At 43.7% G+C, this 13683-nt stretch overlaps 1 protein-coding gene across 7 annotated transcripts in view; it reads right to left on the bottom strand.

Annotated features, from left to right (window-relative positions):
* Nucleotides 1-3722: 3722 nt before the first annotated feature.
* Nucleotides 3723-13683, bottom strand: part of Osbpl3 (oxysterol binding protein like 3) — a 167788-nt gene continuing 157827 nt past the window's right edge. For all 7 annotated transcript variants that reach the window (XM_027429608.2, XM_035448775.1, XM_027429607.2 and 4 more), the window contains 4 exons: nt 11077-11221; nt 9625-9751; nt 7633-7755; nt 3723-5106 (listed from right to left, as the gene is read on the bottom strand). In XM_027429608.2, coding sequence (XP_027285409.1) covers nt 5010-5106; nt 7633-7755; nt 9625-9751; nt 11077-11221 — 492 coding nt within the window. In that variant the 3' untranslated portion in view covers nt 3723-5009. The remainder of the gene's footprint in view (nt 5107-7632; nt 7756-9624; nt 9752-11076; nt 11222-13683) is intronic.

Here is a 13683-nt window from a genome sequence, read left to right as displayed (position 1 = left end):
TTCGAAATCAAATCTAAGGTCACCTAAGTCCCCACTTTCAATTTCAAAGACACTATAAAAAAATATACGGAAACTTGTCCCTGGCAGCATGACAATTGTGTCCCAGCCCCATGGTGGCACTAAAATATGTGTCAACACAGTGCATGGGCTGTCTAAGTCTGAAATACCTGGGGGAGTTTGTGTGTGTGTGTGTGTGTGTACACATATTCACACACACATGTGTGAATTGCTCCCAGGATTTTAACCAAATTTAAGAATCTTAGCTAATGTATCTTTCCCAGTCTATGAGTTTAAACGATGACACTCAAGGAGCCTCCTCTCAGCTCAATAAAACCATCACACGAATGGTTGATTTGAGACCCAGGCAAGGATAGCTCTTCCAGCCTGCTCCCAGTTGTCTGGAAAAGTGGCATGTCCCTCAAAACCACAATTCTGATGGAGTCTCCATTTAGGGAGCTCCAGCTGCCACTGAGGCAGTAATGGCTTCCTGCCTTGTTAATCTTCCAGGCTTCACACTCTCTCTGAACCCTTCATTTAATTCTCTGGTTTCTCTTGGGTTGGACTGTGTTCCCTGGAAGAGCTTCTGCTATGTATGAAGTATATGATAAGAACACCAGCTGGGGACATAGTGCTGGCTTGCTCGTTACTGATGACAGTGACTACATGTTCACTAGTATTTTATGGGTATAATGAGAACATGTCTAAAACTTTAAACTAATAACTCAGAGTGTAATCCTCCGAACTGTCTCAATTGTTGGCATCTTGATGCTTTCACACCAACATGAGCAAAGAGTTGAGCATGCTCTTCAGATTTCTTTCTTGGGACATACCAACTTGGACCAAATGAAGTTCCGTGAATGCTCAGGGATGCAGCTTGGACTACATAGGTGTAATCTCCATGCTTCCATTTCATGTTATGAGACACAGGAAATGGTATTTCCGTAGCGCAGTAAGGTGAATGGGGCAGGGATCCCTGGACTAGAGGCAATCTCCCTGGAGCTTCTAGCACCTATCCAATAGCCGAGGGTGACTAGGACATGTAGGGCAGAAGACTATGGCAACCAGTGTTTCCTAAATTCAGTACCTCAGGATCTGTCGCTTTAGGTGAGCAGGCATATTCCTCCAGACAGACTCTAGGAAGCATCTTGCTGTCCCTTTGATCAACCACAACTACCCACAACCAGGAAAAACAAAGACAAAGACAGCTGTTACTGTGTTCTTTATTCTCAGTCAGTGAGCCACACAGGGGTGGGGAGACAAATTGAAGGGAGCTTTTGGGGAAGCTAGCAGGTATGGGCAGAAAGGTAGGACTTGGACTTTACAAATCATGTAGAAGGTGTACAAGTATCAATTGCACCCCTCCAAGGGGGGTAACAGAGGAAGATATATATATATATATATATATATATATATATATATATATATATATAGTCATTTCTGTTGCCACATCCCCTAAAACCAGTCTTCAAAACTGTAGACCATCATGATTTGCAGATACTTGTTCAATATGTAGGTTTTCAACAGAGAAAGATAAACACTGAGTCACAGATCAATATAACACAGAAAACTGAGCACGTGAAAATAGCTTTAATCTGCTAGCAAAAATAGATTTATGCTGATGTTGATATCAAAACTAAAGACATTCAGATGAACTGTGCCCACACACTGTAGCTGCTCTTCTTAAAATTGTGTGAGCAACTTAGCGCTCTTATTGGTAGCTAAGAGGGTGTGAGGACAGTCTGTAATACCCATGGTCCATCAGAGAGCTTGTCGTGCACAGTAAGTCTACATAAAAAGCAAAGTAACCCTTACCTCTATTTTTGGCTTGACATCTTTAAGTATAGAATAAAACATCTCATCATAAATCTGGCAAATGTAGATGAAGGGCAGTGCTAGAAGGCTGAGCAAATGATTTATTGGAAGTAGTTAAAAATGGGGTATGAGGAAAACATCAGTCTACATGAACTAAACATTAAAAAACTCAGTTTATGTCGTTTTCCCTCAGGGAGCCCCCCAGATGCACTGGAAGACTGGGGGCTGCTGAGGCATTCTTGCTACTTGCTAGGTAACTGTATTGAAATCCGCAAGTGAACCCCTAGCTAATTAGTACAAGAACCGGCTTGAGGCGGAGGTGCACTACATCTGTTTAGTACCAGACGCCCTCTAGTGTTTCAGAGGTGCACTGCATCCACTTAGTACCAGACTCCCCCTAGTGTCTCAGGGGTGTACTGCATCTGTTTAGTTAGTACCAGATTCATAACTAGTGTCTTGGAGGGGAACTGCATCTGTTTAGTTATTATCAGAAGCATCCTAGCATCAGGACATCAACTGCAGGAAGAAGCTGAACTAAGGCTTTTGTTACTACCTTATGGTACCCAAGGACCTGTGGAGGAAACTGCCCCCCTCCTTTTGTTACACTGAAGATGCTCATTCCTTAATGATGTGTTGCAGTTTGGGGTCATGAGTACTAAACAGAGGAACATATGAAGTGTAGTGTGTGGTTAACACAAGGTTCTATAGCCAAGAGAATATCTGTAACTTATCATAAGCTTGGAATAGGAAAATTAGAATGAGAGAGACTGAAATAGGCATACCAAATGGAGCAGTGATTGGTATTACATATTTGAGAAACTCAGAGTCCAGAAACTTAACCTTCACCTTAATTCTTCTCAAACAATACCGAATTTCTGTCTTCCTTATAAAATATGCAAGTCCTACGCAGACAAACTTGGTGGAAGGATGTGTTAAACAGGATGGAAGGAACCCAGCAGCCTCCTCCCTCCCACAGGGAGTTTTATGATTCAAACACCAGGGTTGCACCTCCAGACCAACTGCATTTCAGAAAGCTCTCATCCAGACACTGACAGTGACAGAGAATTTATACATAGTTCTGGAATGTATTTTGTTCATTCCTGTCCCTGATTCAAATATAGTGACAACAGAGGTGACATCTGGGTCAGCTGTTTATGGGATTCCAAAATAAAACTTGAAATCAACAGAAATTATATCATCAGATGACCTAAGAATTTTCAAACAACTGGTACCACAAGGTGTCACCCATTCCTGGGGTATATTTTGGGGGGGTGTTTTTTGTTGTTCTCCCCCTCTCCTTTGAGCCAGCCTCTGGAGCAGGCCTATTTACCAGTCAATATTACTAAAACTCCACATTTATCCCCACACTGTGTACACCAGGTTTGTTTCTCCACTGAGAGCCCTTAAATCTACAGCCTCCGGCTTCCTCATGTCTGTGAGCAGAATGTGGATCACACTTTAAAGGAAATGAAGACAAAAAAAATGGGAACTAAAGAATCGAGCTGTGCCATCCAGCTGCTTAGAAATGGAAATGAGATCCCCACTGTGTTCATCTTGATGTCTCTCCATAAAATGGAATACATGAACCAATATTTAATGAGTTGTTTAAAATGGCAGTCACTTGTGGACTCCAAAGACCACTGATTCCCCTTCAACACGCTGGTGTGAAAACTCAGCGCTGTCCAGTCAGCTATTTGGGAGGACACAGGTCAGCTCTGTGGGGCCGGCTCTCTCCTTCCATCTTTTATGTGGGTCCTGGGGATTGCACTAAGGTGGCCAGGCTGGGACAATAGTGCCTTTAACTGCTGAGCCAATCTCACTGCCCCCCTCAAATGCTTTCTATTGAAATTTCTTTACCTTATCATTACACACTGTTTCGTAGAATCATTACAGACATTCAAGTCAAAGGCTTCACAATCAGGCTTTGGTTTTAATGTGCTCTGGGCAGAAGTCAGAATTGTTTTGACAACACAATTCAGCTACTGCATAAATTCTATTATCATAATGTGAAGTAAGACACTTACAAGAACCACAGCTTCCTTTTGGTATCTCCTATTGGAGACAGAGGCAGACCTTAGAGTATTATAAACAAGAAGAGAGTAGAGGAAAGAACTAAAACCTTTGTGGTTTTCTCAGGATGACACAGACAGCAATGCTTGATGATTGTCTATAAGGCAGATGGTCGTCAAACCTTCTACACACGGTTGAGAGTACAGAACTTAGTGAGAGGTAGAAAATACCAAAGCCACACGGAAAGAAGGACGTGCCAGGCTATTTAAAACCACCAGTGACTTCACCAAAGTTTAATCGGATAACAGGCTGTTTACTGTATATCTTGTACTAAATGGGAGACATTCCATCCTTAATAGGGGCCAAAAGGAAGGCTTGCAAGCCAGGGGTGGGGCAGGATGCTGAAAGTAGTTTCTTAAATGGTTAAGGATTCGGCTCTCACTGAGGAAAAACGGAATGCCTTCTGCCTCCCTAGGATGCCATCAGGAGAATGAATTATTGGAGATTTCTCTGATTAATGCAACCTCTCTAAGCAGTGGGGGGTTGCATATAACTATAGGGAGAGAAGGCTTCCCATTACAGACAGGCAATGTCCACCTTACATAAAAAATATGCATCCTACTAACCCCACACAGATGCCGTAACCTCTAAAATGCAAATGAAAATATCCTTGGTACTTCAGCACCAGCAGACTTGTTCTGTATGAGCAATTCAAGAGCTGTCTGAGGCAAAAAGATATCCCAGCTACCAATTAAACCTGGAAAGCTGGTGCATGGGTGAGCAACCCTGGGTGTTATTTCTCAATGCACCTGGGAGATTGTTCTTTTTCTCCAGAGTGATTTTATAAGGCATAAATTTTATTTTTCCCCTTACCTTTGGAAAATTAGTGTTAAAGCTTCTTTTTCTTTTAAACCCACACATTAACATTCAATCTTCCATTTTTATTAAATAGTTTATATATAAAAAGAATTACCGAGGTGTTCTACATTCGTATAAACAATCATGATAGTATTTGAAATTGTAAAGAAACTTACTGAAGAAAATATACACTTCAGTACTTACAATGCTATAAGCTAAGCACAAGTGGTCATTCTAGATGCTATCTTTTAAAGGTACAGACACAGGTGTGTGCTGCTTCCAGAAGCAAATGTGGGGCAAGGACACTAACAGTTTTCTTCTCTACTTTTTCACCACAAGACGGGATGGTCTAGTTTGGAAAAGCCAAGTTCTTTCCTCAGTTCCAGGTATGTCCCGTTGCTCACCCAAGAGTCGTCGCTGGATTTCCTGTGAGAGAAGAGACAATTTCTCGTAGATTCTGCTATCACATCCTCTCTTCCCCGCATCCCCATCATCGTTCAGACACAGCCACTGTTCCTGTTGTCTGGGTATCAGAGTGGTGTCGGCAGGCTGGCAGCCATTTTTACTTCTGACATTAAGTTCTTAAACCTGGAGGCTGGGAAGGCAGTGTTCTGAGAGAACCTCTCTCTCTCTCTCTCTGTCTCTCTCTCTCTCTCTCTCTCTCTCTCTCTCTCTCTCTCTGTCTCTCTCTCTCTCTCTCTTTCTCTCTCTCTCTCTGTCTGTGTGTGTCCATTCTCTCTCTGTCTGCTGTACATCAAACAGGGCTGGGCTAACAGCCACCACACTGGGAACGACTAAATACTACACAAGCAACTAGGTTGACCAAAGGAAATCTAAGTGAGCATAAAGCCAAACAGAACAAAACAAAAAGGAACAGGAACTGGATACCACAACCGTTTGGAGTGAGAACTTTTGGGTTACTCCTCTGGGAAAGACACCCTGCTCTGTAGATGGAAATGCAACAGGCATGAAAGGATACAGGGCTGACACACTCCTGAGGCAGGGTTGTCAGCTTTATTCTGCCAAAGAAAGCTCATGCCCGTGTCCACACACATCGCCTTCTCTCCCGTTCTGTCCCTTGGACATTAGACTCCACAGTCTATACTGGAGATCATTTTCTATTCACACAGTAAGATGTGTGATGTTGGTCTACTTGGTAAGTCAACAAACCATGACCCAAGGGCCCAATTCAGCCTCCAGTGCCTGTATACTTTGGAACATTAGAGATCAAGCCGAGGGCCTCCTGACAATGACCTAACTATTCTACCGCCCAGCCTTGCATATCTTTGAAATACTGTTTTATTAGAGCCTTACCCATTTCTTTAACTATTACCTATGGTTACTTTCATGATGAACAGCTGGCTAAGTAATTGCTTATGCCTACTGCCTGCCAAGCTAGCACCATCTACCATCTGCTTTTTATAGGTGAGCTTGGTGACCTCAGCAAGGGGGCTTCTCATTCCCTTTTAAACAGTTGAGTGATATTCCATTGTGGGGATGGGTGACGGTTCATCTTAGCATTGCCCTACTGATGGGCAGTTAAGCTACCATTAACTCCATTAGTAATAAAGCATATGTTCTGGGTGCTATTTTTTCTTTTTAGAGGCAGGTTTTTGATTTTGTTGTCATGCTTAACTTGCCTAGGCTGGCCTTGAACTTACAATCCTCCTTTCTCAGTCTCTGGAGTGTTAGGATTATAGGTCTGTGCCACCAGGACTGGCTCTCTCAATGTTTCTAAATATATACATTTTCTTGCTGCTAGGATTAGTTCCTACTGTCTTCTGGAAAGTGCCATTTGTGCCCTGCCTCTTGGGGACCTGGCAGAGTGCCCAGCCCTGCACGCATGGCAGGCAGTACCATAGCTCTGTATTCAGGTGCAAAGGTCCCTTTAAGAGACAAGCTCCACCTACTCCCATTCTCTTTCTGTCATTTCTCTGAGGAGGCAGACAGATCTCTATCCATCTCTCTGTCTCCTCTCTGTCTCTGTCTCTGTCTCTCCTTCCCCACTCCCTTCCCTTCCCCAATAAAACTTCCTTCTCATGTAAGGTCTGCCTGATAGTGTATTTGCCTCTTACTCGCTAATGGGACCCTTCCAAGGTCCCCCCTCTCACCATATTCATGACACCTACCCCAAACATCAGTAAACCAGTGGCTGTAGGTCAGGAGTAGGCTCACCAGGAGTGAGTGCATTCTCTACATATTCCCAAACCACAGAGAACATTGGCTAGGCTGTCAGGAAAGGCATGGATGGACCCATCTGGAAGATTCTACCGGGCCCTTCTTCAACCCCCTCTATTTTATTGGTCTCTGTTTCTTCTCAGTTAAAGTAAGTAAGGGAGAGGCGTAAAAGGCTACAATTGCCCACAGCCCTCTTACAATTTTAAGTATATTGCATACAAGATCCTCTCAACAAATCATCTGTCTGCCTACCGATAGACAGGGTTTCACACTATAGCCAGGGCAAACCTCACACTCTTACCGATCTTCCTGCCTCAGCCTCCCTCGTGCTGGGATTGCAAGTATGACTACAAGCCACTCAGCTCCAGACAGTTATTTTAAAAGTAACGGTCAATCAGACCACCTTTCGAACCCAAGCACAAACGTATTGGAACTGCTGGTTCTAGGCATACGTACTTTGAACTCTACAGTAGTGTGGTCACCAACTAGCCTGTCATCATGTAAAGTCTAACCATGCCAGCAACCAGCCTCAGGATGGCCCGGTGTTAGGACTAGCTCTGACAATGTCCCTCTCTTCTGCTGCGGGAATTGACAGAGAAACTCTCGGTGGAGGCACTGCTGAGCCAAGGAGAAGAAGCAAAGGGAGGCAATGAGGAAGGCACGGGTCCTGTCTCAGACCAGTGACAGCCAGGCAGATGCTATTTGTCTGCTGTTGACCAGCACCCAGAAAAGCTGGCAGGACCTCTCAGCCGCCACCGCACTGCATGCACAAACCTGAAAAACCGGGGCTGGTGCTCCAAGTTGTTTTCCTCTAAGACTCGCCTCCTCTCCCTCTGCAGCTGTTCAATCCTCTGCTTCTGTGCCTCGGCTTCCTCTATGTTCCCTTCTTCTAGAAGCCTGGGCATCGAGGGGGAAGAGGAAAGGAATATTCACTGAAATAATAACACCAACCGCTTCTATGCCCATGGCTGGATATTCAAAACCCCCTACACCCAGTGCCTTCTTCAACCCATTCTGAGCCAGAAGAAGATAACCTTCTGTGAACCGAGATATCTGCAGGGTTCAAAACTCTATCCAGAGAAACCCCAGCCAGTCTTCTACTTCTCTCACTCCCCCAGGGCCAGCAATCTCATGCTGTTTGTTCCTTGGCTACATATTTTTCAAATATAAATGCATATTTTTATTCTGTCCTCCATGTTAAGAGCATAAATAGTGGCAAAACTGTATTGCTTTACTTAATAATACATCTTAGAGAACTTTTCACAGTATCACCTAGACAGCTTCATTTTTTAAAAGATTTTATTTATTTATTATGTACACAACACTCTGCTTCCATGTGTATCTGCACACCAGGAGAGGGCACCAGATCTCATAACGGATGGTTGTGAGCCACCATGTGGTTGCTGGGAATTGAACTCAGGACCTCTGGAAGAGCAGTCGGTGCTCTTAACCTCTGAGCCATCTCTCCAGCCCGACATCTTCATTTTTAATAGCTGCATAGATTCTTATTTCAAACATGCTCTACATGTAGACATTGGGTTGTTTCTACTATTTTTAGTGTTACATTTAATGTTGCAGTGAGTGACTGGACAACCACCATGTACACATAGAAAAGTGTATCTGTACAAGAAACTTCTAGACTTAGGAGTGTCAAAACAAAGATGAGTCTGCAATGGACACATTGTAAAACTACATGTTATAAGGAATTAAAGCAATTTGTATTCCCCTTTATATTATATATTTATATTATAACATGTTGTCACCAGCCTCAGGGAGGTTTTTATTTTTTAATTTTTTGCCCATCTAAGGTAAGAATGCTATTTTCACCTGATTTTAAAAATTAGCATTTAAGTTGGGCAGTGGTGGTGGCATACACCTTTAATCCCAGCACTTGGAGGCAGAGGCAGGTGGACCTCTGTGAGTTCGAAACTAGCCTGGTCTACAAGAGCTAGTTCCAGACAGCCTCTGAAGCTACAGAGAAACCCTGTCACAAAAAAACAAAACAACAAAAAAAGAGCATTTAAAAATATTATGAGTGAAACTGAATTTCTCTCCATGTTTAAGGAATATCTGGGCCTCTTACCCACAAACTCTTCATTCCCCAGGTCCATTTGACATTTTACTGATTTCTAGAGCAAATCCATACTGTAAGATTGTAGATACAGGTTTATGTTAATCATTTATCTTTAAATTTGCTTATGCACTTGTGTTTAAGGCTTTAAAAGAAAAGTTAATCGCACACAGAAATCTCTTTCACATGGCCTTTAGATTTTGAGTCTCAATTACAAAAGGCTCGGGGGAGATTGTTCTTTCTGTCTATGGAGCAGGAAACTGAGGCTGGGAAAGAGAAGCCTCACCACAGACCATGCAACACATTAATAGCAAGCCCAGAATCAGAAGTTAGATCCCAAAGCACTAAAAACCAATTCACCTTGAGGGGTCAGGAGAGCTGCATGCTTTCATTATTTCAAGCAAGCAGCAAATCCCTTGTTACTACACACAGTGTCATTCTTCAAAACAGCCCTCCCCTCCTTTCTGGTATTTCAATAGAAATGGGACCTACAAATGTGTGGAGCCACACCCCACAAGGATGGACAAGCATGCTCTGGTCCCTCTGAGACAGATATTTCACGCCCCCACTTTGTCCCTATGTACCTGATGACAGCGCCCACTTTGGGCTCTGGGTAGCCAGGCAGTTGTGAATACCACTTTTTGTAGATTGTTTTGAATGTCTCTCGAGAGAAAGAACTTTGAAAAAGTCCTTACCTTTGATCTGGTCTAAACCGAGTGTCGGTGGGTGGTAATAAAGACCTTGACAGAGGATCCATTTCATTTAACTCTAATGCAAACTGTGTGAAGCCATAATACTGCTCATAGCCTTTCGGCATGGGATCTGAAAGAGAAACAAACCACCCACTCTCATTTGCAATTCATTTATGCTAGTTTAATTCCTTCACCTTTTTCTCATCCCAGACCAGCTATGTTTTATCTCTAAACTGTTCCATTTCTATTAAAATATTCGGACTAATAAGTAGCTATTGAGCATTTCTCTACAGATTTTCCTGTCTGAGTTTTCTATCGAAGGGATATGGTTTCTTTGCCTTGGTCCTTTAGTGAATTTATTCAGCGCCATGGAGCATCTGTACTGTCTGAGTTATCACAGAATTTGTTATTCAAATATACACACCAGGGGCCCAGTGAGATGCCACTCAAGGCTGATGAGCTGAGTTCAGAACCTACATGGTAGAAAGAACTGACTCCACAAAGTAGTCCCCTGGCTTCCACATTCCTGCTATGGCATGCAAGTCCCTGCATTCATAACATAACACACACGCGCACACACACACACACACACACACACACACACACACACACACACACTCACACATAAACTCACACTCACACACTCCATACACACACATATACACTCACACTCTCACACAGGCGCGCGCACACATACACACACACACACACACACTAAAGTTTTAAAAATCAGATCAAAATAAATAAACCCACTCGGCCTTTTCTTGACTAGCCAGTTCCCACAAAAGACTCATGTTCATGCAGATGCTATTCTTTTTTTTCCCTCCTCTCCTTTCTTTCTATTGTTTTATGGAGACAGGGTTTCTCTGTAGCTTTGGAGCCTGTCCTGGAACTCACTCTGTGGACCAGGCTGGCCTTGAACTCACAGAGATCCACCTGCCTCTGCCTCCTGAGTGCCCGCCTCATCTTTCTTTTCACCGAGTCTCAGCCTCTAAAGTCTCACACCCCACGGGTAGAACATTAGGTTCTTCTTTGCCCTAACTTTGGTCTCAGCTGAGAATCAGGTATAGACCGGGGAGATTCAACCCAGACTAGGGAAATTCCCAGACAGCTGTAACACTTGCTGGTCCCAAATCCACATATAAAGGTCCTCCGAGAATTATTTCTTACATTTCACTGGCATTTCAACAGGGTCTGTCACAGTCCCTTGGATTGTCAGTGGCTCCTTTCTGAGGTCCTGAGAACCCAGAACGGAACCGGAACCGAGCAGCCAAACTGAGGTGCTATTGTAAACATGACAAGGACTTGACAGATGGCCCAGTCCTGCTGGTTACCAGTAACCTGCTAACAAGCCGGTGGCAGCTAGAGACACAGAGCAGCACTCGCCCCTCCCAGCTCCCCTGCCCTGACCCAGACACTCGTGTGTTTCATGCTTGGGCTCTGGTGGACACTCACTTGCTCTCCAGACACACGTGGAGGAGGAGGCACCACCGCAGTAGATGCTCTCATGCCATTTTCCAAACAGCCGGTGAACAGCCTTCCCATCGCGGTCGAATACCGTGCCTTCGATCTCGTGAGCATTAGTGCTCCAGTATTTTGCCTAGAATGTGGACAAGAATTGTCTGGGTAAGACTCTGGAACTCACTTATTACAGGTATTGAGGAAGGTTTAAAAAAAGGGGGGGAGGAGCAAGAGAAAGAACTAAGAGGAAGGCAGGAGAATCAGAACTTCAAGGTCATGCTCAGCTGTGAGTCGAATTTGAGGTTAGCCTGAACTACATGACATCATGTCTCAGGGGAAATAAAAAAAGCCATAAGAGTTATAGGTTGTTTATTGAGTTAAAAAATACAAATTATATATATGGACCATGTACAAAATGATATTTTGAAATATGAACACATTGTGGCAATGGCTAACTCAAGCATGCTTTCCCTCACAATTTTTAGGTGAGGGAACTTTAAAAGTGTGGTTGGCAATTTTCAAGTCTATAGATTCATTCTTAATGGCTCTCTTGAGTTTTTGGAAAGATTGCATCCTTTGATCAGTAATTTCCCCTAGCCTCACCCCTACCTTGGGTAACCTCTCCCCTCCTTTCTGCTTCTAGGAGTCAACAGTTTTAGTTCCACTTACAGATGAGGTGATGCTACAATTCTATGGTCTTGGATTATTCCGATTTGTACAGTTTGTACTACAACCTTCTCTGTATATATTGTAAACGACAGGACTTCATTTTTTCTGTGGCGGGCAGTATTCCATTGTGCTTTTGCAACCTCTGTGTTGATGACACTTAGGTGGTCCCTTCTTTGCTCCTATGAATGGTGCCGTGAAGAATACAGGAGTGCCGACGGCTATTTGAGTCTTGATTTCATGCCCTGTGCCTGTCAACACAGGAGTAGGACTGCAGGGCCTCAGAGAAGCTCAGTGTTTTGAGGAACTTCATTCTCCCCGATTGCTGCACAATTTAGGCCCCATCCCCAGGGTTCCCTTCTCTTCATTCTCAGATCGACCTTTCATCTTTTTGGTGCCAGCAATATATATATATATATTTTTTTTCTGAGACAGGGTTTCTCTGTGCAGCTTTGTAGCCTGTCCTGAAACTCCCTCTGTAGACCAGGCAGGCCTTGAACTCAGAGACCCGCCTGCCTCTGCTTCGAGTGCTGGGATTAAAGGACTGTGCCACCATCGTCCCTCGGTGTGAGCTATTCTAAGAGGCAGTGAGGTGATACCTGACAGCATTTCCAATGTGCGTTTCCTGGATGACTGATTAGTGGCGCTGAACATCCATTCCTCTGTCTGTCTGCACTTTTCCAATGTCTGTTTAGCCACTTTGGTCCCCTTTCCTTGGAGGCAGGCTCCCTGCCACCGAGCTGTGTTTCTAGCTCCATTTGTCTTTGCTGAAAACACCGGCGTATGTGATCATGTCCTTGAGCATGCTATGCACACATGTAGAAATGGGAAGATAACTTCCAGGAGTCAGTCCCCGCCCCCACCCGCCCTGAGGGTTTTGGAGGCCACACCCATGTCCTGAGACTTGCAGCAAGAGCCTTCACCATCAAGCCTGGCCCACTGCACTTGATCTAGTATCTGTTGGTTCATCTGTATGTGGACTGCAGTTTATGCTTGAGATGGGCTCTTGCAGTGATCCTTCTGCTTTAGTGGCCTGAGTTCAGGTGCGGGTCTTACGAAGGTGCATTATCACACCTAGCTCCCCAGTTACCCTCTATTTCCTTCCAACTGAGTTGAGTTCCTTTGTATGTTTTGCACACCTAACCAGATTGCAAATATTGCCTCTTTTGCATGTAGATATCCAGTGGTCCCAACAGCATTACCGAAGAAGCTGTCCTTTCTCACCATCTGTTACTGGGATCTTTTTTGAAACCAATTAAGAGTTAACTTGGATTTATTTCCAAGCTTTCTAGCTGGCCCCCATAGCCTGCCTAGGTTCTGGATTTAAAAATACATTAAATGGGGCTGGAGAGATGGCTCAGAGGTTAAGAGCACTGACTGCTCTTCCAGAGGTCCTGAGTTCAATTCCCAGCAACCACATGGTGGCTCACAGCCATCTGTAATGAGATCTGGTGCCCTCTTCTGGCCTGCAGGGACACTGTATACATAAAATAAATCTTAAAAGAAAAAAGAAATATTAAAAAAATACATTAAGTTATTTAGCAAAACTTCAGTTAATCTCCTATTTGCAGTTTGTAACCCAATAGCAAACATGTGCATAGGTTATGTACTTTTTCTACTTTTGCTTCATATAATGTAGTAAATACAAAACTCGGTTCTTAGGTATTCACCAAGTACCTAGTGCTAACTGGTTAGTGTATTAGCAGCTGCCCCGGGCATGTCACTGTGATTCTAAATTCTCAGAGCTCTCACTGCTACGATTTAAGATTTACTCATAATTCTTTTTACCTGAAGAAAATAGTCATTTGCATACTAGTTAAAGAGGTTGCTTAAAACTGCAGTTTTTGCTATTTTCCCCTTCTAGACCTGTTCTGGATGCAGGGCCTTGTACAAGCCACTTTCTCAGCATGTATCAATAGTGGCTGTGAGGCAGCC

Source organism: Cricetulus griseus, chromosome 8 (assembly GCF_003668045.3).
Source record: "Cricetulus griseus strain 17A/GY chromosome 8, alternate assembly CriGri-PICRH-1.0, whole genome shotgun sequence".
Taxonomy (NCBI): Eukaryota; Metazoa; Chordata; class Mammalia; order Rodentia; family Cricetidae; genus Cricetulus; species Cricetulus griseus.
Note: the sequence above shows the minus strand (reverse complement) of the source record. Positions and strands in the feature narration are given on the sequence as shown.